The sequence below is a fragment of the Odocoileus virginianus genome, chromosome 26, assembly GCF_023699985.2.
Source record: "Odocoileus virginianus isolate 20LAN1187 ecotype Illinois chromosome 26, Ovbor_1.2, whole genome shotgun sequence".
NCBI classification, from domain to species: domain Eukaryota; kingdom Metazoa; phylum Chordata; class Mammalia; order Artiodactyla; family Cervidae; genus Odocoileus; species Odocoileus virginianus.
In genome coordinates, this window is record NC_069699.1 from 19,404,517 (window position 1) to 19,431,511 (window position 26,995).

The following is a 26,995-nucleotide window of genomic DNA, read 5'->3' on the forward strand; positions in this document are numbered from 1 at the left end:
ACGTGAGAAATAGTAACCTTCAAATTTCCCATTTTGATACATATGCACAGATCTCAAAAAACTCAGTGACTTCAAAGTAGCACAAATACACATATACACACTCACACAATCATCAAGACACATAATAATAAGGTAAATGCAAACCAGAAATAAAATTTTTTTAAGTACCTAGGGGAAAAAAGCTAGGGCTTTTTTTTTTTTTTTTAAGTAGCTAAGGGGCAAAAAGCTAGGGCTTCCCTGATAGCTCAGTGGATAAAGAATCCTCCTGCAATGCAGGAGACCCTGGTTCAATTCCTGGGTTGGGAAGATCTGCTGGAGAAGATATAAGCTACCCACTCCAGTATTCTTGGGCTTCCCTTGTGGCTCAGCTGGTAATGAATCTGCCTGCAATGCAGGAGACCTGGGTTTGATCCCTGGGTTGGGAAGATGCCCTGGAGAAGGGAAAGGCTACCCACTCCAGTATTCTGGCCTGGAGAATTCCATGGACTGTACAGTCCCTGGGGTCACAAAGAGTCAGACACGACTAAGTGACTTTCACTTTCGGGGGAAAAAAAAGACACAAAAGGGAACAAAGAAGAAAAGAAAATCCGTGAATTTACATCAGGAAATAATGCATGCAAGACAACAATGGATTAGCATCTTCAAGTATGAAGAGAAAAAACTGTTTACATAAAATTTCACGGTCAACAAAAACACCCTTTGTGAATGAAGGCAGTATGAAGAAATCAGAATTTAATACACTGCAGTTTGGAACATACAATAGTGTCAACAAGACAGTGCACCCTTTCCTCAAAAGGTTAAACGAAGTTACCATACACCCCACAATTCCACCCCAGACAGAACTGAAACTCCCCAAAGAAACATGTACATGAATGTTCACAGCAGCAGTATTCACAACAGCCCAAAAGAAGAAACAATCCAAATGCCAATGAAAAATAAAATATGGTAAATACAGCATATCTATATAATGGAAGATTATTTGATAATAAAAGGAAATGAAATATGGATATACACAGTAATATGGATGAACTCTGAAAACTATATGCTAGGTAAGAGAAGTCAGATACAAAGAACCATATATTGTAGGATACCATGTATATGAAATGTTCAACACGGGCAAATCTATAGAGATAGAAAGTGAAGCAGGGGTTACCAGAAGTGGGGAGGGGGCAAGTCTGAAGAGAAATGAGGTGTGATCGCTAGGAGTCCAGGGCTGCTTTTGGATCTAGTAAAAAACCATGGAGAACTATACATTTTAAATTTGTGAATTGTGTGATGTATGAATTGTATCTCCATGCAGCCTTTATTTCAAAAAAGGAAAAATAATTTTTTTTTAATTAAGGTGAAATAAAGGTATCTCCACAGACAAACATAAAGCTCTTATCTTGTTTTCAAATGAGAGCTGAGAGAATTGGCCAGTGGTGGACCTGCCCTAAAAGAAATGATAAAGAAGTTCTTTAGGCTGAAGGAAAATGATTTCAGATGAAAACTCAATTTACACCAAGGAATGAAGTGCTAGATATGATAACTATGTGGATGAAAGTCCCTCAGTCGTGTCTGACTCTTTGTGACCCCAGGAACTGTACAGTCCATGGAATTCTCTAGGCCAGAATACCAGAGTGGGTAGCCTTTCCCTTCTCCAGGGCATCTTCCCAACCCAGGGATTGAACCCAGGTCTCCCTTACTACAGGCGGATTCATTACCAGCTGTGCCACAAGGGAAGTCCAACTATGTAGATAAAAGACTCCTAATCTCTCATTTTCCCATGTTTTTGGTATACAAATGACTCCTTAAACAAGGCAAAGTAAGTAAAAATGCACTATTGAGTTTATAGCATATATATATATAGTGGTAAAACACAAGAGAATAATACCGAAAGGACAGGAAGGGGGAAAGAGAAGTAGAGTTGACCCTTTAACAATATTGGTTTGAATTGCATGGGTCCGCTTACACATGGATTTTTCAATATTAAATATTACAGTTCTACATGGTTGGATGAATTCATGATGCAGAGGAACCATGAACACAGAGGGCCGACTATCAGTTATACAAAAATTTTCAATCATGCAGAGGGCAAGTGTCCCTAACCCCCACACTGTTCAAGATTCAACTGTATACTATTGTAAAGTTCTTACATCACATGGGAAAAGATTAACACTATGTAAAACTGACAGGGAATATGGTGAAGATGTATAATGAAAACCCTAAATCATGATGAGGAATATAAAATACATGGTGTTGTCTTCCTTCTTTTATTTTGAAGGGGCACTTATGTTTCTAAAATCTTCAAGAAGAAAATAAAAAAAGGAATAAATTCAGTGTTTCCCTAGGCTATTCAGAGGGAATATTGGCAGAACAAGGTTTTGGGGGGGAGTAAAAATTAAGATGGCTGTTTCTTCTCAGAAGAAAAAATACAGATGTTCTGAAGTAGACTTGTAAGTACCCAAAGTTTTTGAAGTCCATACTGCAGAAACTCTCCTCAAAAGGTTGCATGTTTCATTCAACTAATTTGCAAGTGAAGAAGATGCAGTACTTTAAGTTTCTAAAGTCAGTCACAGTGACTTCTGCAGGGTTCTAACATTCTTAATAGTTTTTTGATTTATGAATCAAGTCCCAATTTCCTACAGCCTGGGTATATTGCCTTTCAGGATCTGGTCTTCTGAAACGGTTTCTATTTTGTTTTGCAGGACGATCCTCTGCTCCTCATCAAATGAGGTTACTGAGTTCTAAACCAAGGTTGCCTCCCATTTCCAAGTACACATTAGTATCTTACAAGAAGTGACCTACCCCATTCATCTCTTCCTTCTGAAATGCATGTCATCCTGTTAGTAGCAGCTCAGATGCTAGGGCCCTCAGGAAGTCTTTCTAAAACCCTTGCCCAACCTCAAACTCCTTCATCACCTCCAGAGCACAAGGAATGTGCCTCCCATCACCTTCACCATCCAGTTATCAGATGTGCATCTTTTCATCCTGTCACCAATATGCTATCATGCTGGTTAGGCACTTGATCACTTGTAGCTGTGATACGTAACTGAGCAAGGGAAAGAAAAATACAGATGCAAGAGAGGATCGGATGACCCAGAGAAAGAAAATTAGAAATTTTCAGTTGGGAGTTGGCTTACCCTGCATCCTTCTGATATGGCATGATGTGTGTGTTTCTCTAAGTCATCCCAAGTCATTCCCTGTCCTTGGAACAGGTGGGTTGAACTACCTGGATCTGACTCTTCCTATAAATCCACGAGTCCTTTCTCCCTGCCCCACCCCTTACCTCCACCTCCCACAGGGCTTTGGAACTGGTGGCGGACGTGGCAGACTGCCGGCCGGTGGTTCTCAGAAAGACATGCTGCTTCTTCCTATGCTCGTCACAGGTGAGAAACTTCTCCTGCTCAGCATGGAACAGCCTCACCACGTCACCCTGAAAGATGACCCACAGAGGAGGTGAGGAAAGCACATTTGAAGAGAGAAGTGAAGGCGAGCCAAGTGCTGCCCAGCCAGTCACGAATCCAACTTACCCCCTTTAATATGTCATCTTTATTGTCACTCCATTTCATGAAAAGGACTATTTTCCAGCTTGTATTGCAGTTGACGGAATTGACCTAGAAAGAAAATTAGAGTTATTTTTTTCACATATCCCTCAACAACTGTATCTTCCTGCCCCAAAGGGCCTCATCTCTGTCCAGGAAACAAGATTGTCCTTCAGCCCTCCAAGCCTAAAGACTGGCATCATTAAGACCATAGAACTTGCACATTCAATTGACCTGTTAGAAGTCTCTGGTAATAAATGGATAATTTCTACCAATCACTATGTATATTCCAGCTGTGGCTAAGGGAACTAAGTTTCTCACGCTTCCGGAATGACATCTTCTTTGTTTGCGGCCACTGTTTGTACACTAAAGACACTCTATGCACTGGGCCAACATCCACTAATATATTCAGTCCTTAGCAACAGCCTAAAAGGGCTTCCCTGGTGGCTCAGTGGTAAAGAATCTGCCTTCTAGCGCAGGCGATGCAGGGTGGATCCCTGGGTCAGGAAGATCTCCTGGAGGAGGGCATGGCAATTCACTCCAGTACTCTTGCCGGGGAAATCCCACAGACAGAAGATCCAGCGGACTATAGTCCAGGCGGTCACAAAAGAGTCGGACGTGACTTAGTGGCTAAACAATCACTACCACCACCCTGAAAAATAGCAATGACCCTCACGTCCATTTCAGAGGTAGGAAAACTGATGCCCAGGGATGCTGAGTAATGAATCTACAGTCACAGAGGTAGAGGAGGACAGATCCAGGATCTGAATCCAAAATATCTGACTCCAGACCTTGCATCCTCCACCATTAAAAAAATATTCATGTCACAATCAAGCTACAGACCTTGTGTCCTGTAATTGCCAATTACCTTACGTAGATGTACTGCCAAAAGCAAGATGTCTCTCTTGCAGCGGTGTTCGTAGCTGCCAGTGCAGGGGAATTAGGGAAAGGCTCTCTCTTTAGGGGACCAATTAGAAAAGGGTGCTCTTCTGGCCAAAATGAATAGGTACAAGGGAGCCTCCTCTGGTTTAAGAAATTAGAAAAATGGTGTCCCAGGGATACAAAGCTTAGCAACCTGAGCCCTGAAGTGCCTATCAGCTCCCACCGACTGAGCAGGCTTGCACAGCCTCTTGTGACAGGTCTGGCTTTCAGTCTTGGGTTTCCTCGCCTGCAAAATGGGTACACTGTCCTGAGTCAGGGCTCAAGTCACTGTCAGCACACCCATGCTCTGGTCCCAGGAAGGCTGGGGACTCCCGGAGCACACGCTGCTCACAAGTAGTAACTGAATTTCTCTTACCTCGTTGCAGCCTGGGTTATCCACCAGCTGATGGCTGCTGGCGTGTAAGGGCTGGCCGGCATTCACGGGGTTCAGGACAACCTTGTCACCTATGACCACCTGAAATGGAAAGGACCCACCGAGCGTTTCACAAAAAGCACGTCAGGGCTGCGGAGTCAGCAGGGGCTAGTTCTGGGAGAAGCCATAAGTGTCTACATAGGAGAAGGCCCAGCTTCTAGCAGGTACAATGATTCGGCACAAAGGCACAGTTTTAAAAGCCTGAGCCTGACCAGGAGTGGGTGATGTTTACAAGACTAAAGGTAAATTTTTGCCCACAATTGTCATTGATTACTTACAGATGCTTTCAAAGTTAGTCTAAGCAGGAAGAAAAAAAGTCCTACCTCTGTTAGATTCAGTTAAGGCACTTGCATAAATAAGCTCTAAGTTTTAGGGGTAGAAGCAGAATATTTGCTGAAGTAAGGCTTTATCTTTGAGAGAATAAAGCTATACATTTATAAAGCAATGACTTTTAGACTTTTTTGAGAAGTCATATTAAGAAATATGTTTTCTATTATGACCTGGTCATACATACTTATGTAGATATATATGTATATGTATGTGTGTATATACATATATGCATGTATGCACAGATATACATATCTATTTATCTAAGACAAAAGTTACCCACACCAAACAATCTTATCCCCATTATGTTCAACATGGCTTGATACTATCTATTCTATTCCACTTTCTAAAATAATAGTCACAAATTACTAAATTGATCTCTTAGCCTATGTACAGATGGTTACCCTATCCTTTGAAAAACACTGTTCTACAAGGGTAAGTATTCAAAAAAACACTATTTTACAAAGGTAAGTATTCAAAATCATCTAGTTTTCTCAACCAAGGCACAGATAAAATGATAACCTTAAAGGACAGGAAAGCAAAGGACATGCTAGAAAGGAAGTTCAGAACAAAGCACCCTTCCTTATCTTTTATTATGGAAGCAGAAGGAAAAAGAATGGGAAGGATGGTTTCCTAAGATGTAAAACCCATCTCTTCTCAGTTTGATACCTTTGGGGAAGACATACGACCAAATTTTCTCTACCTCCAGATGAATATAATTATGTTAAATACATTAAAAAAAATCCAAACCTTTAGCGAAAATGTAAGCTTTTCTGGACTAGTTCTTTTATACTCAGTTGATGATCACTACTGTATACCAACTGCTGCCCGGGGTGGGGGTGGGTGGCGTGTCCTGGCACTACATGCTTCAGGTATATTGTATATACTTTAATACACAAACGTATAGAGTAAAACATTTTGAAACTACTCAGACTTTGTATACTTAAGTTTTAAAAAATGGCAAAAACCCAGTTTCAGGTGGAGGCTAGTTGAGCATTTTGGTAAGATTTCACACAGTTTAAACACTTCTTTCTTTTGGTAGAACAACTATTTCAGAATCTTAACAAGGTTGGAAATACTGCTAATAGTATTTATACATAGTGATAGGTAAGTATACAACCACATAAGCACAGAATAAGGTAGACAATAAGTATCAGAACGGTTCTAAGTGGCCCCGGAAAGGACTTCTGGGGCTTTATAACTTAATGACCTCCCTTACCCAGAAGAGGGGCAGCTCAAAACCAACCACAGTCACTGAAATGAAATGAAGAACCCGCAGAGTTACTGACAAAGAGCAACTGAGGCTAATCCTAAAATCCACTCCCCTTCTCTGACCAATCTACTTCTTTTCCATCCTCTCAAAACTTCTGACTTTACTTCCTAAATAGCAAAGCATTTCTATTCCACCACTGATCTAGAAGGAGGGGGATAGTCCCCAGGACGGTAATATATGACACCAGCTTTTGTGGTCAAGTTATCGAGGTAATGGGCTGCTCGTATGAATTTTTTCAGAAGCCCAGTAGGAAAAATAGAGCTACTGTATGTAGGTCACACTTCACTCCAAATTTCCCTGTTTCCCAAACACTGGTTTCCATAGTGAGTCCCTTCTCCTCCTACAGGATAAGCCTCTGGCTCCAACTTTAAATTTCTCCCAGTTGACTCAAGCATGCAGTTATGGTCGGAGGCCTGGCACAGAGCAGTCCCGGGGCTGGGAACACGCACTTACACTGTCTCCGATGGATCGCAGCTTGTAGAATGGCTGAATGTAGAACCAGGACCCTTCATTTCCGGCCTCATCCAATGTCACTCTCATGGCATTCTTCTCCAGCAGGGCCGGAAGCCTCTTATTCACAGTTAGGTATTTATTACTTTTCAGATGCAGTAGCTGAAAACCACCAGGAGAATAAGGTGCCTGTCAGCATGTCTCTGAATCTTTACCATTTCTCTCTCAGCCATATAAAATATGTATCAAACACTCCTCCCACCACTGAGCTGCCTGTGAAGTTAGAGAACCACAGAAGTGCCGAGGGCAAGGGGATGACTAGAAAAGGAGGAAGAGCGAAGGGAGTAGAAGGAAGAGGAGAAGAAAATTATTTTCCCCCCAAAACAGCCTTGGACGAGATGGATGTCACTCAGGTAAAGACACTTTCCTATAGAATAGCACTCTTGCCACTGGTTAGCAGGAAGGGGTCTAACCCCACGTAAAGGGTCTAAAGAACTGCAGTCTGAATATGCCTAACACAAAGGTGGAGCTAAGGAAGGGCACTTCGGAACAAGAGACACCGTTCAGTTTAATAGAGGACCCCATTAGGGGGATCATCAATTCATTTGAAAAAACATGACTGTTATGGATTTCTACCTTGAACTTCTAAGCACTCTGTTCTTAATTACTTGGCAAGTGGGTACATGAAAGGGATGGAAAGACTGAAGATCTAGATGGGAAATGTCCCATAGTAAGCCTAGACCAGGAAGCGTTGACCAAAGCTTCCCAACTCAACAGGCTGTAAGAGAAGATGGAAGGGAATATGAAAGCTTGTCCAGTCTCTGGAGACATGGTAAGACTAGCAGGAGATACCACTGCAAAGTGCCAATATCCCTCTTTCCAGGTTCACAGATAGTTTCTAGAACACTCCCAGGAGGTTTACAAACACTGCCAGGGTTACTGGAAGCAGAGGAGTAACTTGTCTGATCCATGAGCCTCTGACATCCACTAGCCGTGATACACAAGGGGAAATTGATGCATTCCCAAGCCTTCGTTCTTACTCTGATGAGTAGCCCTGATCCTCCATGCACCTGTTGAGGTGTTGGATTTGGTTGGTTTGTAACCTGATATTACCTATTGGTGGATGTCAAGACCTAGGCTTGGGGAAATAAGAAACATTAGGTAATATGTGCTGAGGATACTCTGTGACAGGCAGTAGACACCATTATTATTACCATTTGCTAGTAAGATACCTGAGTCATGGCAAGAATTCTTGCCCTAAATCTCAGAGGAGAAAAAGTGGGAAGGAATTCCTCTGTCAGTTGTAAATTTAATATTGGCATTAGTAAAGAGAGGGAAAGTAGGAGTTTGGGGTTAACACAGACACACTACAATATATAAAACAGATAAACAACAAAGACCTATGGTACAGTACAGGAAACTATATTCAATATCTTGTAATTACCTATAATGGGAAAGAGTCTGAAAAAGAATGGATATATATATATACATGTATGTGTATAACTGAACCACTTTGCTATATACCTGAAACACAACATCACAAATTAACTATAATTTTTTTAATGGTTTTTTTAACAGCCATATTTGGCACTGGACTTTCTCATAGACTGTTTTCTGCAAGGACAGACCCAGGTGGACTTTTTTTTTTTCTCCAGTAAAACCTGTGGTAGCTATTTCTTAAATTGTGTCTATTCCTTTTAAATTTAAAGGTACCAGAGATAAACAAGTAAATCTCATGACCCATTAGGTAAGACTTGAGACTCATCAAAGATTCTACCTGAAGATACAGAATTGCTCTTATTACTTCTGGTGACCAGTCCTTGAATCAGTTTTTTCCAAATATGAGGAACTTTCAAGGAATGCAAGTTAGGCAAGACCTCAACAGTCAGGCTCCTCTTTAGATAGGAGCTTCCCATCTAAAATATGTGGACAGCCTCAATTAACAGCTTCCAAGGAGCGAAGTGGACTCTCACATTGAAACAGAACCAACTAAAAACCCAAGAGCCCAGCCCAATCAGAAGAAGTGCCAGACCTTGTCCAATAAACTGGCTGTCTCCATGGAGTTCTTCGGCTCCCAATAGGGTTTAGTGCGCTTGCTTTTCATTTCCTCTTTTAAGGCTTCAGCTCCATGACAGAAGAGTAGTTTTGACCTACCTGGATCACATTGCCATACTGGATCACAGTGCCCAGCAATTTCCTGTTTTCGGTCTCATTTTGCTTCTTTTCCAAGTCTGCAGCATGCTGTTTATGGAGGAGGAAGAGTAGTCACAAAGAGGCAACAATGGGTTTCATTTCTCTGCTGTGATGCAGAACCAACATAGCCAGTTCATACAGGAACCACAGAAATAAGTAAATATTAATACCTAAGTACACCCAGAGGCTAAGTGCAATGAACAAGGGGTTTAACAATCCAACCCATTATGCCTTTGCTTGTTGGCCTTTTTGACTTTTCAAAAATGTGTTCTTTCTTTTAAGGACTTCACAGATACTTGCTTAGGGTAAGACTAAGTCAAAAGTTTATATATTTTTAAAGAAAACAGGGTAAGGTTAGAAGGGAAATTGCACAGCCCTTTTATGATATGTAAAGGTTGTCTTTATAGCTCTGGAGTAAAATAAAACAGGGTTTAAATACTGGTTTTCTGACCTGGATGTGTTATTTAATATCTGTGAGCCTCAGTTACCTCTTCTATAAAATGAAAATAAAAACAGCACTCTCATCTCATAGGAATCACTTAGCACAATATCTCATCACAGAAGGATTCATGGAGTGTTAATTTTTATTGTTATATACCAATTATAATTTATGTAATTTTCATGGTAGTTCCCTGAGGAGATGATTATTCTAATTTAATAAGGAGGAAACAGACTCAGAGAGATGAAAAAGTTTGGTTGACAATGCACAGTTAGTTGAATGATGGCTACAAAAGGAGTTTATATTGTTTTCTCTACTACTATGTATATTTGAAATTTTGCTTAAAACTGTCATTTAAAAAAAAATTACACAGCTATTAAGTAAGAGACAATCTCACACCCACATTTGGGTAAACTCCAGATTGATACAGTCACAAATGATGCTGAAGATATTACTAGCCCAACCTTGGCAGCCTAGGGAACATGATGAGAATAGAGGGTTTCCAAAACAGTCGGCCAAGGCCACCAACCCGCACAGTCATTCTTTCTTCATTTCCCTGTAGAACTCAGTAAGGACTGTTAACATATTATAACCATGCTCAAGGGGAGCTAGTTTCATCCTAGGCAATTAAACTGCTATTCCAACCCCTGACTTCCAAGCCCAGAATAAGTAAAACCAAAGTAAAATAACAGGGATTTCTTCTAATCTGATGGGTGCTAAATGCATGATGATGACCAGCAGTATCCTTCAGAACTGTTTCCAATGTTCTCCTCCTAGAGTCTCCCCCTGGCCTTGAGACAATATGCTAGCAGATGCCACGGGGTAATGGGCTTCCTTCCCAGGTCCCCATTTCCACAGGACCCTTCAGGCCTGGTCTTGGTTCCACCACAGACCAGCTTGACCATCTTGGCCAAGTTATTTAATCTCACCGAGCCTCACTCAGCATTCTCATCCACAAAATGAGGACAAAATAAGCCTTTTTTCCCCCCTCTCTCTCATCATGGAGATGAAAGAAAACACATACTAGACACCAAACAGGCATTCAATACATTTAAAGCATGATTGTTATGCACAAGTTTCTGTAACTAAGTAATGTCCTAATGATGAGAATTTTGAAAAGTGGGAAGTTGGCTAGATGAAGAATCTTCCCATTTCCATTAAGCTCAGCATCTACTCCGCCTCTACCAGGAAGACAGGTATTTTTAGGAAGGCATATCTTTTGAGAAAAATAAGCTGCAGGCAGCAATCTTTAACCAGAAAGAAACTACATTACAAGAAGGTAAGGGTCATATAGATGACTACAACTTTACCCTATGTATCTCAACCCTTTAAAACAGTGGTCTATTCAGAGGCTCCCCTCTTGCTCTTTTGGAATTAGTTACCAGTGTGCTGTTCTCAGGTACAAAAAGATAATATTCACCGGTTTCAAGACACATCCAGAAACAATAGCAGTACAGACACCATAGCCATCCTTGGCATGCAACTGCCCCGGGCACGGTCCTCCCCCATTCTCTCTTCCTCTCCACAAACACCTTCCCTTCACTTCCTCCCACCTCCCTTCTCCCTGTTTTCATGCCTGAGCTGTACCCTCTCCAGAGAGCTCTACAGTAACCGCAGGTAGTTTCCAAAGAAAAAAACACCACTGGACTGAATCTACTTAGAAGGCAGGTTTATACTTTGGAGAAAGCCATTTATTCTTTCTGCCAAGCAGTTCTCAGCTAATAAGAACAGGAAATTGGAGAAAGAAAAAAAAAAAAATCAAAGGGTAGAAAAATCAATGAATTAAGAAAAATAAAACAACATTTTCCCAACAGGCTTTTTGTTTTTTCTTTCTGCTCAACATGTCACACTGAAAGGATTCACCTTTAGAGAATCTTAAAGTAGTGTTTCTTGGACTTAAATAATATAAGGGCTCCTGGTTAAGAGGGAAAATTCTCATGAATATTCCTCTGACTCTCAAGGATTTCCAGTGGCTTCAATCTAAGAAATATTAATCTAAAATATTAAGTTCCTGCCTATGCTCAGACTAAGAATTAAAGTGGTAATCCAATGGTTACCGGCATATCTAAAAGAAAATGTCAGATTAGTCACCAAGAAGGCCCAGATTTCATACTTAAGACTAATTAAACACCAGTAGCTCTAAAGATTAAAGGGTATTTCCTTAAAAACATATAAAAGGTAAAATCAGAAGTGAAAATATACATCTGGAAAATAAACATCTAAGAATATCAAAATACCATATCTGAAACTCCATTAAAAGACTTAATGATCATTGACCACCAAGCCCACACATAGCTACTAAGTAAACATCCATGAATTAAGTTTATGAACCTTCTAAGAATTCAGTTTTGCTATAAGGGCTCTTTGTTTAAGGAGAAAACTCTCCCATTCATGTCCTCTTTTACTAAGTGCATAAACACTGTATATGTGTTCATTTGAGTTCACAAGGCAGTCTTTAAGTACCCCCCTCCACGAAATAAATTAGTTCCCTTCCCTCAGTTTTACGGATATAACTGACATATAATTTGCCTTTCAGAAAAAAAACATCCATCACAATTTTTAGTTCAACAGGTAAAGCAAAAGGTTGATAAAAAGGAAGTAAGGTGCAACCTATACCCAGGCCCACTGATCAAGGCTGCTTTAACCTTGGAAAAAACATATTAAATCTCTCAAGTGTATTCTAAAGATGAGTCCACACTTTAAGACAGTGGATTTGTACCACCCTTCTGAAGAATAATCTGGCAATAGCCACCAAAAAGGTGGTCAATGGGCATAACTTTGACTTAGTCATCCTATTTCCAGGAATTTCTCCTAAGAAGTAAGAGGCCACATGAGGCCATAACCACTTTCCCCACCCCCAGAATGGAAAAAAATTGTCAGGATCCTAAGTATTTCTGAAATCCATAGGGATTAGCTCTCTAAAATTACAGTCCTACTATACCATGGAGTTATCAAGTAGCCATGAAAAATACAGAGCTATTTATTTATTCATGGCATAGTAAGTGGGGAAATAAGCAAGCGAAAGAAAGAGAAGTGAGACGGCATGCCCCCATTAATACTTTAAGATACAGAGATACAGGAGTAATAGGGGGTTGAAGCCTGGGACACACACCAAATATAAAACCAAGATTATCTTTGAGGGGTAAGATTTAGAGAGTGTACCATTTTTTTTTCCCTTCTCTTACTCATGTGTTTTTGGAATTCACTTCTTACAATACTCACATGTCATTTTTTCAGAAGCATCTTCATCCTATCTCCATGGCAAGAAGCCTGGGTTTTTAGAAAGCTTTACGTGCAAAACAGAAATAGAGACACAGATGCAGAGAACAAACGAATGGGCACCGAGGGTGGGGAGGCGGAGCGGGATGAATTGGGAGGAGAGTGGGACTGACATATATGCGCTAGGAAGTATAAAACACATAACTAATGAGAAGCTGTGTACAGCGGGGATCTCCACTCAGTGCGCTGTGGTGATCTAAATGGGGACGACACCCAAAAAAGAGGGGATGTATGAAAATATATAGCTGATTCACTTTGCTCTACAGGAGAAACCATCATAACATCGCAAAGCAACTATACTCCAATAAAAATTAATTTAAAAATAAAAGTAAATAAAAAGCCACCTTAAACGTGTTACCCTTTCAATATTTAAGAACCCCAATAAAACAAGTACCTGTTGCTCTTTTCCCTTGCACAATGACTTGAGGACAGTTCCGAATTTCTAAGGAAGAAATGGCACTCTACGCTATGCTCTCTGCCACCATTATTCACCACGGACATTACTGTGTTTCCCTAAGCAACATCAAGGTCAACCCCATCACAGTCACCTGTTATTTTATTTCAGAAATAGAGAAACCATGATTACATTACCACAGAGAGGTCACTGGAGCAGTGGTGAAAGGGTATGTAAGGTCAAAAAACTCTGAATTACATAACATGATATTGAATTAAGCCTTCTGAAAATAAGCAATGCAGGACCCAGGCTTCAGATGACAATAAAGACTCATCACTCCTCTGGTTCTTCCCAGCTTAAAGTAACAGATCATTTCTCAGAACCAAAACAATGTAGGTGCTATTTCAAGGTAACAGACAAAAACGCTGTCAGGAAATGTAGTCAAGGCCTGAAGAACAAATGAGATGATTTGAGAAGGGTGGGGGAACCTCATTGTGCCAAGAGTCTTGGGAAATCATGACCAGGGGGGTTAGCATCCAGTCCTCTCTGAAAGAACAGACACACACAGCAACCAGCCACTAGATGTCACTGACCTTCAGAAAGCCGGTGGCGTGGCGTGCTGCAAAGCCTAGGCAAGAGGAAGCCAGAGTGGTCTAGACAACTAATTCCTTAAATGGCATTAATTTAAAATAATCTGACCTTTGATTGGGGTGCTCCACAGTAGTTGACAAAAATAAAAATGAAAACCCCCTGGAGACCAGCCATCCACCCCCAAAGGCAAGTGGCTTCCCAAAATACAGCATTTTAATGACGACACTAGAACATGTGAATGACTTTCAGACACGAGGGGGCAAAAAATGTCCAACTAAGCAAGGAAAGTAGGAACTGCACAGAGTGAGTGAGTCCCAAAAGTCACGTCAGTAATCCTACATCAGGGGACAGCGCTGGTTTCCTTTTAAAATCTATTTAAAGCAAGAACGGCATGAAAGAGAACATTTGTTGTTTGTTTTAGTAAGGAGTTCAAAGTTCTCGGTCACCTTTAGGATTGCAGTTTTCAACTGTGTGGTTTTTTTCAGGGTTCATTTGTGGGAAGGAGCATGAAAAGGAATTGCTGATGAAACAACACGTGTATCACAGGCTGCGAATGGGTGGCCAAGAACGTCACCCTGCCTGAGCCATTCTGGTGTCGGTGTTGAACGTGTGTTTTACAACATTTTTTAAAAATTGAGAGATAACACATCAAAGCATGGGTCCTTAGTTTCTCTTGATATGTGTCAGCAGCTCTAGGCCCGCCTTCCCATGCAGCAGCAGCTGGGAGGTGGAGATGTCCCAGACCTGCACACAGGCCCGAGCCACTGAGCACGCTGGCCACCAAGAGCCCTTTGTTCCAACTGGTTTCCTGCTTGGCCCCGAGGAACCTCAACTTACAACCCTTGCTGTAAACAGTGCAGGAGAAGAAACAGTTTGAGATGGACTAAGGAGATCTCAGGTTTCCCTGATGGCTCAGTGGTGAAGAATCTGCCTGCCGACGCAGGTTCTATCCCCCGGTTGGGAAGATCCCCTGCAGAAGGAAATGGCTATCCAATTCCACGGAGAGAGGAGCCTGACATGCTGCAGTCCATGGGGTCACAAAGAGTCGGATGTAACTTAGCAACTAAACAACAGCAGCAAGAACTCACTGAACATAATCATTGTTATTAAAGAAAAGGGGAGCCAGGACAGTTAACGACATGCACTGCCGCCACCACGAAAATCCCACAGGCGTGCGTGCTAAATAGCCCTCCTGAGAGATGTACAGAATTGGGCAACCCTTCCTACCCATTCAACGTGACTCCCACGCTCCCAGCACAAAGTGCGGGGGCACCCTGGATCATCACAAAGATTGGAGGAGGAGGGGACCGCTACCAGTTCTCTGGACAAGAGCCAGGGATGCCGCGTGCCAGAAATGCATAGCACAGGCCCGTTCAAGGAAGCAGCATCATTCCTCCCACGCAATTTGGTATTCCAGTGGATAGTCACAGAGGTTAAAAAGCTGGTTTTTTGCAATGTCTTTTTATTTATTTACTTATTTTTTAAAGTTTTTGGCTGCCCAATATGGCATCTTAGCTTCTGACCAGGGATCAAACGTGCGCCCCACCACATTGGAAGGCAGAGTCTTAACCACTGGGCAACCAGGGAAGTCCCGGCTATCTGCCATTTCTGAGCCAAATTCCTAACTCCACTTCACACATTCACACAAAGCAGGTTTTGTATGGTTTAATTAAAGTTATTATTAACAATTTTCCAAAAATGGGAGTGTTCTTTAGTAAAGAGAAGAGTGTGCTATGCATTCTTTGTAACATTATGAAGAACTGCTAACCAGTTTGAAAAATCACATTATGGAAAACATGCTTTTTGGGCCACCGGTACTAGAGGCCTACATCAGCCACAGTCTTTGGCTGCCTTATTCACAGGGTTTATACAAACAGGTACAAGCATTTATTTTCTTATGTCCTCTAGGATGACTGTGCCTGAGCAGGAACTTAATGAAATACCTTTCCATTTTACCTTCACAATTCATTTTCAAACTTCGGTACCTTGGGAGGCTATATTACTTATAAATTTTATTTCCTGTTCATACTGTTACATATTAATAATATCTGCTATTCAGAGGGAGAAATGGGTCTGCTGAGGCTGAGAATATCTGCCCTAAAACTGTTAAAGTTGCAGTACTGGAAGCCTCCCAAGTGATCTCTTTCTGCTTTTTTTCCTTCTCCTACTCTCTCACTGCCAAAGATGCCTCATTGTGAGGCTTACTTGTCACCTCCTCTTCCTCTAGGAAGTCCTCCCTGACTACCATGTCACTCACCCTTATTCACATGAGAGGATCTGGGAGCTCCTTCTGCGTGCTAAATCGCTTCAGTCATTTCTGACTCTTTGCAACCCTATGGACTGTGGAGCTTCCAGACTCCTCTATTCACGGGATTCTCTAGGCAAGTATACTGGAGTGGGTTGCCACACCCTCCTCCAGGGGATCTTCCCAAACCAGGGATGGAACCTGTGTCTCCAGCATCACAGGTGGGTTCTTCACCACTGAGCCACCAGTGAAGCTCTTTCTAGGTGCCCACAAAGCTTTGGTGGTTTACCCTATGATAGTATTTGCCACAGCTGTGTTACTACCTCTATTTCTTAGTCAGCTATTAAGCTCCCAGAAGGGGAGACACTGCAGAGCTTTACCACCGTCACTGAGCACAGTGTTATTTTCATCCATTCATGAAATATTTCATGAGCACTTACTATGTGCCAAACGCTATTACAAGGCACTGGGGATACAGTGGGAAACTAGACAGACACTGCTCCTCATCTTGTGGCGCTGACATTCTACTGAGTGACAGATGATAATTAAGGGGACTATTAAATATAATTGCAGACTGTGATCAGTGCCAAGAAAGATATAAACACGGTGCATGAAGCAGGGAAGTAAGCAAGACAATGGTTAGATAAGGAGGTGAAGAGAGAGACTGCTGAGATAACTTGCTCTGAGAGACGAAGGAGGCAGAGATCTTAACTGAGACAAAGTCAGGAGAAGGATGTTCCCAACAGGATAAGCTGTAAGTGCTAATGTCCTGAGACTGTTAAGAGTCTGTGGTGCTTCAAAACAAATGCAATGAAAGGAAAGAGAGTGAGTCTGGCCAGAGTATAGTGAGAACAGTTCAGATGCCTCAGAGGGCATAGCAGCCGCAAGGTCTGCGCTTCATTTTAAAGCCAGTGTGATCACTTCTCGGCCTTTTGGCTAAGATCAAGTGTAGTATCTGTTCTTATCAGTTTAATATCTGATACGTCCTCTATCCGAGGACAATATATTAAATGGATTTTTGGAGCAGGGAGTTGGAATAGGAGCTTGCTCCGTCCACTCCACGCATTGACCTGGTATTGCAGTACTTCCAGGAACGGTGCACCAAAAAAAAGAAAAAAAAAAAATAAAGCCAGTGTGTGCGTGCGTGTCCTCACACGAGAGGCTCAGCTCAGGGATATCAGGGACCTGGTCTTCTCATCACGCCTGAAGCCCTCAGCCCCATCTAACACAGCATGTGCTGAGTAAAGGAGTCCCTTCTGTGAGTCCCACCTTACCCAGTGCAGGTGGCCGTGACTTTGCCACTTATTGGTCGCAAACCGGGCAGGCATGAGCCCCACGTGCTCACAGATACTGTACGTCCTTGATTATCATCGCCTGAGAAAGATCTTTAAAAATCGAGTTAGTAAATATTTGAGTGCCCCACATGTTGCAGACAAGAGGGAGAGGGATACAGTGAACCGGACACAAATTTCTGTCCTTGTGTAGTTCACATCCTAGTTGGTGTAGACAGCTAATAAGTAAATTGGAAAGATCATGGGAAGTGACAAGCAGAAAAATAAAGCAGAATAGGGGGATGTGGAATGGACTGAAATTTCAATAATACCACATTGGATATATGTCATATCTTTCTTTTCTACACTGCAAAGAAGTTCCACACAGATAAGCCTCACAGAAGAATTAGGTTATCTAGACACTAGAAGAATCATGTCATCATTTGACAGATGGAAAAACAGGCTCAGAGAGGCTCAAAAATTTGCTTATGGTCACACAGCACGGCGGCTGTGGAATGAGCATCTCTTTGATATCCCAACCAATAGCCAAGATAAATACAATGATAGTAGCTAAAAATCTACTGAGCACTTATGTGGCAGGCACTGTTGACAAGAACCTTTCATGGTTCATTTCATGTAATCCTCACAACAACCTCTTGATGTGGATGTTGTTATCATTCCCATTTTACAGATGAGCTAACAGAGGCACAAAACAGCCAAGTAACTCAGTCAAGATGAGCAGTTGGTGAGGGGTGGAGCGAGCATTCAAATCTAGGCAGTTTGCTTGCTGAGCTTGTGCTCATAACCAACACTCTACTTAAAGCCATTCTGAAAAGGAAATGGCTGAGAAAAAAAAAAAAGAAATGATCAAGAAAAGTAACTCTCAAGACATCTCAGGATGACCAAGACCCACCTTTCCTTAGGATCACAGAGGATCCCTTTGATCCCTTTATCAAAGAACATATGGAGTCAGCACCCAGAGCTGAAGGGCTGCAGGACTCATTTTCCCAGCCCATTCCACCCAGGCACAGCCACATGGCGGCTCGGGAGGCCTCGCCACGGAGTCCCGCCCCGGCACGTACATGCAATTTGTTGAGCAGCACTGCGTCGGTTGTACTGTTGGCTCCTGGCTTAGCAGCCTTCCAGAACTGCTTCTGGGCAGAGTAGCGATTCATGGGACATAGTTTAAAGAGGCAATCTAGAAGTGAAACAAACAAGCAAAAAAATTGTCACTGAGGATGTACATATATACACTCAACCTATGGAAAAAACTTTCTCCTTCTATTTCATTAAAGCATTATAAATTATATGTAAATATAAGTGACAAGTTACAAAGCCCTTTTACAAACCTCTCCTTTGATGGTTAATTCTCATCACCATCATGTGAGAATACAGATGAGGAAAATGAAACTTTTAGAAAGTCAACTGTTTGTTGTCACACAGCCAGTAAGTAGCACAGTTGGGACTCAGAGTCCAAATCCAGGACTCCTGATGCTGCCCTAGAGTTATCTCCTTTCCCTTATAATGAACAAATTTAAGGGAAATATTCTCACTACATGCAACAACAGCTGCTGTTGTTCAGTCACTAAGTTGTGTCCGACTCTTTGCAACCCCATAAACTGCAGCACCCCAGGCTTCTCTGTCCTTCACTATCTCCCAGAGCTGCTCAAACTCATGTCCACTGAGTTGGTGATGCCATCCAACCATCTCATCCTCTGTCACCCACTTCTTCTCATGCCCTCAATCTTTCCCAGCATCAGGGTCTTTTCCAGTAAGTCAGCTCTTTGCATCATATGCAATAACAGTATATACAAGCATTTCTGGATATAAATCCAACTCTCATCAATGTAACAAAATTTTTAGAAAAACAGAAGTTTATTAGGAGGCACCTCCCTGGGCAATGGTTTCTTGAGTGTTGTTTTAATTCTCTGGGGACTAGGAAGGAAATAAACAAACCTGCACGCAGACATTCTGTACCTTGTCCCTCTTTCTCAGTACATGGTGATATGCTTCCGTTTAGGGATGCCTGGGCTTATGACTTTTTACACTGTTTTATGTAGTAGAAGATGGAGCTAGAGGTAAAGAACCCAACTGCCAATGCAGGAGACATAAGAGTTACAGGTTCAATTCCTGAGTCAGGAAGACCCCTGGAGAAGGAAATGGCAACCCACTCCAGTATTTTTGCCTGGACAATCCTATGGACAGAGGAGCCTGGTAGGGTACAGACCATGGAGTCTCAGAGAGTCAGACACAACTGAAGCAACTTAGCACATACAGTAGAACTAACTCACAAAATGGACTAGTGGTTTCAAAAGATACCTGTAATGAAATAAAAACATCAAAGACACTAGCAGTGCAAACCCCAGTGCAACCAGAAAAAGGAAAAATAATGATGACCTAAGGAGGTCTAAAAAAAAAAGACACCCAGATATTAAAAGTTGTTTTAAAATACTTAACATGTTGCCTCTAATGATAAACTTTACTCAAAGCATTCACGTGCTTTAAGATATACCTGATAACACGCTAATCATGATTAAGAGGACACCACATTATTTTGTTTAATCGTAATCTTTTTCATTGTCTATTTTCCTGCTTGTTTTTAGAAAGTATACATTAGTACACTAACACATGTATATAACTTTTAAACATACATACATACACAAAGTTTAGGGATATTTTTGTGTAACATTTTTCACAGGGATATGCCATCAAAAAAGTTTAAAAATAACTTCTAAAAAACTAATATTAAAATTTATACTCACTCCCTAAAAATTCTTTCATTTCATATAAAGGATTTTCAAATGGTATTTATAGAGTAAATAAATTTGGAATTAACACCCAGATCTGGAAGAACTGTACTCAGAAAGTAGATCAGACCAAGCCTTTAAAGAAATTCAGTCTCCTAACTGTACACTTATTCTTATCTGTCCACAGAAACATTTTCTGACAGGATAAGTAAGTACCTAGTCACTGTGTTAGCCAAACAACGATCTCAAAGTGAGAAATACTCATTTGCTCTCAAATACATAGACACTAAGTATCTGTGCTCAGTCATGTCCAGCTCTTTGTGACCCCATGGACTGGAGCCAGCAGGCTCCTCTGTTCATGTGGAATTTCCCAGAGAAGAACACTGGAGTGGGTTCCTTTTCCACTGGATCTTCCTGGACCGAGGAACGAACCCACGTCTCTTGTGTCTCCTTCATTGGCAAGTGGATTCTTTACCACTGCGCCACCTGGGAAGCCCATAGACACTAAGACTTTCCTCTAATTCAGACCACCCTTTCTTCTAGTTGGAATCAATGAACTTTTATTAAGCACAGTACAAATAGGTGACATCATTCAGAAAAAAACTGAAATCATGTAACTGTAGAAATAGAAGGTACTTTCCTATTTCTACAAGTCTCCTTCTTCACTACATATTTCTATGTAGTCACAAGCAGCTATAAGGTAAATATAAAAGCCATCTTTATCAAGAATACAATTCATCTACATGTGAAAGACATTATCCAGGTCTTTACAGAACAAAGGGCAGGGCAGGAAACTGGTTTAAAAGATAGGACTGCTCTCTCCATCTCCAATGAAAGTCACAGGTCGTTGTTATTTACTCTATGACTGGCAACTTCACAACATCACTGAACGACACAGTTTTTCTACCAGTTTGAACCATGTGAACTCTCCATTTGCCCTGAGAACAATCACACACAACCATGAGACCACTGGCCAGCATTAAACGTCTTATCTTTGACACAGGATAGAGGGTGGCATATGTGTACTGGGCCACGGTGACTTCCTTGATAAGCGTATGACATCACACAAAAACATTCAAAACATTTAAGTCACCAGTATTCATATTTGATATATGATTTATTTTATGGGTCAATTGAGGTTAATAATTCCAATTTTCATCAGTAAGAAGATACTGAGAAAATTGTCTGTTTTTTTTCCTCTCAAACAATTCATATGAGGATAGTAAACGGTATGCATTACCACCGCCTCAATAATTTAATTAAGTTGATTTGAGGATCAACCAGATCTATAATATCAAGGAATTAACATGCAATGGATAGCATCCTTTTACAACTGTTTACAGTACAGCCAAGTCAAGCACCCTACTTAACAAACCAATGGACTACCAACAGGCTCAAAATTTCAGATAATTCCCATTCACCTAAGATGGGAATGTGAACGGAAGCACTATCAATCCAATCAGTCTTTCTCTAACTTCCAGAACAACTATTTTTCTTGGATAAAACAGAGCACTGTACTGGGTTAAGCATTTTTACAACTAACCATCTATGTAAATACAAGCGATGCTAACACACTAGTAACAGAACCAAATTAGCCTTGCTGATTTGGTCCTGCCTTCCCAGTTGCTTAGCAACTGATTCAAAGTGAAAATTAAATTAAGCAATTCAAATGGGATGTTAAAGTAACCTTCTGAAATTCTGCACTTCAGTGGCTCTGTACTGCCCTTTGCTATTTGGACAGCACAACAGGACGAAATGAAAGTTCTGCTGGATCGTAATACTGTGCTAAGTATAGAAATGCATAAATATAGGAAATCCAGTGCAAGAGTTGTACCTATTTGGGGGAAGCAGGTATGCATGTGTGTCTATATATCTGCATGTACACACACACACACACACACATACACACACTGCGATTTGATTTCGCCCCAAAGAAATGTCACAAAGATCTCTTATGTGACAAGTGTTTTTTTTCAGGTCTTTGAAGAATAAACTAAACTCAGCTTTCAAAAGATTACTTTGGAATATTCTTAAGTTTTAGCAGATGCCACATTGGGCCGGCAAAGGAGGAGTCAGCTGAATGGAAGGGCTGGGGTAAGAGTTAGAGGGCGCGTGGCCTGGAGAGGGGCCAGAGGTGGTCCTCCATGGCTCAGGGAGCATTCCAGAACTCAGCAGGAGGGAGAATAATCAACTGCTCAGCAGATGTGTTAACCATGACCTGAGGACTGTGGTGCTCGGCTGGGGAAGACAGGAGTAAGGGGAGCCCCAGGGTGCTCGGAGCCCACCTTAATGTAAGCGGTCCCGGGGTGGGGTGAGAAGGCCAAGCAGCCAACCTCGGAGGGGACACACATCAGACTCAGTGAGAAAAGAAAGTCTGCTGGAAGAACAGCTGAAACCCAGGTCCTCACTGTCCTCCACAACCTTGAACTCTAGAATGGAAGGTCCCTGACAGCAGACACTTGTAACTGTTCTGTAGGTGGGCTGCGGGGAGGCAATGCCTGTCCTACAAAAGCAGTGGGAAAGTAGCAAAGGACTTTAAGCAAAGAAGAACCTGATTTATGTTTCTATGGGAGCTTTCTTCTTGGTCATGGTGCCTACTAAGAAAGGAAGGGGTGGATTTAGAGGAGAAGTCAAGAATCTTCTTTTGGCTATGCTTGGTTTGACATGTGTATGAGACAACCAAGATGAAATGTTCAGAGGGCTGTCTGTCAACTGAAAATACAGGACAGCCAGTAATTTAAGGTGATGGGGGCAGAAGAGAAGGAAGGATGGGGTGCCGTAGAGAGGAGAGGAGAGCTGAGGAAAAATCAGTAGGACAAATACAATGCAGTGACCCACTCTGGCTCGGGAGATGTAACTAAACCTAGAGAATATGTTAACTGAGGCTTACAAAGGCTTGAACTTGATACAAAGTTAGTTTTCAGAGGACAGAATAAACACATCCCCTCTCCTTTTCCCCTTCCCCCAACAAATCCCCAATACAATGAAAATTAAAAACAAAAAAATGCAAGTTCATCTCCTAAGAATCTTAAATACATCTTCCCAAGTTGGAATAAATGAACATAGAAAGAAGATGGATGGGTGGAATCAATCGATGGAGGGATCCTCTTTCCATCTTTGTTTATATATTCAATACCTTTTAATAATCTATAATGGAGAAGAATCTAAAAAAGAACGTGTGTGTCTGCGTATCTCTGAGTCACTCTGTCATATACTTGAAACTAACAAAACATTGTATATCAACCATACTTCAATAACTTTTTAAAAAAATCTAGTATGTCTTTAGCTCAATAGTGAGCAACACTCACAGTCATAAAAAGCTAACACTAGATATAAATTTAGCCAGAAGATGTGATATAATTTTACCTGGAGGATGGAGGGTGCACAAGGAGGTGTCAGAAGCCACCCTCATCTATAATAACAGGGCGTGAACAGGTGATATTTAAAAGAGATTAATCTACAGACATGAAGAGACACACATCATCCAGAAATACAGTGGTAAATACCAAAAGAAAATGTCAACATGTTTTAAGTTGTTGCCTCTACAAAGTGGGAAGGCGTGAGGTGCCAGACATAGGAGTGTTATTTTTATTCTGCACTTTATCAATATTTGACTTTTTTGGCTCAATTCACATAAAATTAACTGGTTTCAAGTGAACAATTCTGCGGCATTCCATGCATTCCCAATGTTGTACAATCACCACTTCTAAGTTCTGAGACATTTTAATCACTCCCAAGAGGAAAACCTGTATCTATGAAGCAATTCCTCCTCCAACCCACGTACCCATGAAAGTCTTTAACTTTTATAAATGACCTTTTAATACTAAAGCACAGTTCAATATCATACTGAGATATCATTTTACACTACAGGGTGATAAAAGGCAACATATAATCTACAATATAATCCAGCAACTCTCTGCCAGATATAACATTTCTGAGAAATCTTTCCTAGGTCACCAGATCTCACACTTTGGTATGTGGAAGGATTCTCTACGAAAAAGATCCATGAGAAGGCACATCTTCTCTTGAGCTCATTGGCCTGAAAGAAATATACTCGTGCTCACAGGTCATCAGTGATAACCAATCACACGACCCTTCTACCCCTCCATGATCCAGGAACTAAGAAATGCACTTCAGTTGAATGCTCAGGAAGAAGAAATGAGTTTGCTAAAGATGGAACCAACCCCTGCTGCAGTCTGTCCTCGTTTGCCAAGCACCCGTTTCACTCTCTTACCCCACCCCCTGGCTGACGTGGTGGCAGTTAACTAGGCAAACACAGTCCCTTATTGCAAAGAATCTGAGCTCTTGTAACCCACCTCACTGATCAAAGAGACCAATAGTCAACAAGTTATTTAAAAAAAAAAAAACTTAATTCAGCCAGCATACATAAATGCAATTTTATATAGGGAGAAATCAAGGGTAAATTTACATGAACTCAAATAAGAAAAATTTTAAGTGTTGATCATACATATCTTCTTTTGAAAAAGGTTAAGAGGCAACAGAATAAACATTTCAGAAGGCACTGAGGATGTGATCAACAAAGAGAAAGGGGAATGTTAATTTCCCACCAAGGGACTGAACAGTCCAAAGAAGCAATGAAAGGGGAAAACAAAAATTGTTGGGTGTTAAGGACTTTCACAACTCGACTTACAAGACCAACAGTTTCAGGACAGTAGACCTTATCATCTTAGTAGACTTCTGTATCATCTTAGTAGACTTTTGTATCATCCTGTCTCAAGTGTACTCAGTAAATTCAGGATCAATAAATGAATGAGTGGACACTCAAGGTGGAAGAACAGTCTTCAATGGAAGTTCACAAAAGGAAAACCTCTTACTTCCAGCAAAAGCCTTTCACAAACAAGTAATTAAGCCCACTTCACTTAAAGAGGAAGCCAGCACAGCACATTGTTGTGCCTGTTGCACGCGAACCACATTTCCCAAGCCAGGACAGCAGCAGCTCTTTGAAGTCTGGTGACATTTTCCAAATGGAACTGCCAAATCAACCTTCCATTACTTGTCTGCAGAAAACAGACACTGTTCCTGAGGAACAAAGGACAACAAGGTAATTTTTTCCCATGTTAAGTGACCAGATGCTTTTTTAGACTGAGGACCCCCACGGTTGCTATCCTGTAAGCTTTATCATCTTTCCTGGTTGCAGAACCATCATTCATAAACACATTAAAAAACCAGAAATGTAGGGAGAAACTTCCCTTTTTGACCTCCTTGGCCTGGCCAATTAAAATTTTTTTTTTTTTATTGGAGTATAACTGCCTTACAATGCTGTGTTTGTTTCTGCTGAACCACAAAGTTAATCAGTCTTATTATACATATATCACCTCCTTACCATACCACCCATCTAGGTCATCACTGAGCTTGGCCAATTCAATTTTGATTTACCTTTTTGCAAGGATTACTGAATATAGATCAACTTTAACCCAGAGAAGAAAAGTAAAAAATTAATGGGGAAGGCAAGGCCACTTCCCATTGTGGTTGAAAAAAGGGACCAGCAATCCCTTCCAGGGAACACAGGAAGCTGTCTCCACTTAGACAGCGAGAGCCTCTGTCCTGGCCTCTGCACCTGGACAGATGGATACGACGTCCCAGCGCAAGTTAAAGACTGCTTGTGGGAGCAGGGCCGGATGTCCAGGGAACTGTCAAGAGCCTGCTTCTCTCAGCACCTCAGTCTGGTTCCCTGTCGCCCTACTGACTCTGCGAGTGATCAATATTCTCCCAATGACTTCCTCTTTGGCTTAGGTTAGTCAGTTTCTGTTGTTTGCAATCAAAAGTGTGAGCTGACCCATCGAGTGATAAAACATATTGCACTCTGCTGGTGAAGGAAATAAACAAATGCCAACAAAAATAAGAGACAGGGAATCTGGAAGCCAGGATTCCAGCCCTGGCTCCACCACTCACTAGCTGAGCAGCCATGGCCAGGTTACTAAAGCTCTCTGTGTCCACGGGTCTTCCTCTAGAAAACAGGTCATCCCCACGGACCACAGAGTCCGAAGGCCTGCTTTAGTCTGTGGAAGCTTACAGATCACGTCAGACAAGTCACAGAAAGCCCAATACGGAAGCACTGAGCTGGGCATTGGTCTGGAAACTGGACGACTTGGTTTAAACAGCTCTATTGTATGTTAGTTGTATGACTCTGGGGGAAATTAGCTCATCTCTTGCCTATACAAGGGCAACAGTCACAATGGGTAACACAAACTAACTTAAAAGATTAACTACTTCACTTAAAGCACTTAGTACAGATTATGGCACACAGTGAACAAATATTAGCCACTAAGACAGAATGGATAAACACATCACGTCTTCACACAAAACTGCGATGCTGGATGGTTATGCTGCAGTAGAAACAAGCTATTGTTACACGGAACAACGTGGATGTACTTCACAAACATTATTTGGAGTGAAAAAAAAACAAGGCAAAAAGAATCCATTTATACTGAATGAATCCATTCACATGATGTTCAAAAAGAGGCAAAATTTACCAATAGCTAAACAGTCAGAATAGCAGTTACCTTTGGAGGGGAGGTATTTCTGCCGTGCCCTTTGGAGAAGGGGCACTTTCTGGGGTGCTGGAGATGTTCTATCTCGATCTGGATGAGGGTCATGGGGTACACTTGGATTTAAAAATTGAGCAGCACTCAGATTTAAGATTTGTGCATCTGTGTGTGTGTGTGTGTGTGTGTGTATAACACCTTAAGGGGGAAAAAATGAAGTAGCAGTTGTTCTCACAATAAGGAGGATGGTCTTGCTGATAATAGAAAACCAAACTTTCCCTTCATGTAAAAGGTTAACAATAGAGTCTGACTTCCGTGGCTATGAAAACATGCTTTGTTTTGCCAGCGTTGGGGCTGGGTGTTTGCTGGTACATAATGGAGAGGAGGAAGGGCGGAAGAGAG

At 41.4% G+C, this 26,995-nt stretch overlaps 1 protein-coding gene and 1 non-coding gene across 10 annotated transcripts in view; one reads left to right on the forward strand and one right to left on the reverse strand.

The window, feature by feature from the left end:
* The window catches only part of ITPR1 (inositol 1,4,5-trisphosphate receptor type 1), a 344,659-nt gene that overhangs the window by 200,019 nt on the left and 117,645 nt on the right, over positions 1 to 26,995 (reverse strand). For all 9 annotated transcript variants that reach the window (XM_070455631.1, XM_070455630.1, XM_070455627.1 and 6 more), the window contains exons 5-10: positions 18,423 to 18,538; positions 9,083 to 9,169; positions 6,932 to 7,090; positions 4,822 to 4,920; positions 3,513 to 3,596; positions 3,269 to 3,415 (exon numbers count right to left, since the gene is read on the reverse strand). In XM_070455631.1, the coding sequence (XP_070311732.1) occupies positions 3,269 to 3,415; positions 3,513 to 3,596; positions 4,822 to 4,920; positions 6,932 to 7,090; positions 9,083 to 9,169; positions 18,423 to 18,538 (692 nt within the window). The remainder of the gene's footprint in view (positions 1 to 3,268; positions 3,416 to 3,512; positions 3,597 to 4,821; positions 4,921 to 6,931; positions 7,091 to 9,082; positions 9,170 to 18,422; positions 18,539 to 26,995) is intronic.
* On the forward strand, positions 16,986 to 17,176 carry LOC139031326 (U2 spliceosomal RNA). Its single transcript, XR_011483808.1, has one exon. It is a non-coding gene; the product is annotated as a U2 spliceosomal RNA (small nuclear RNA).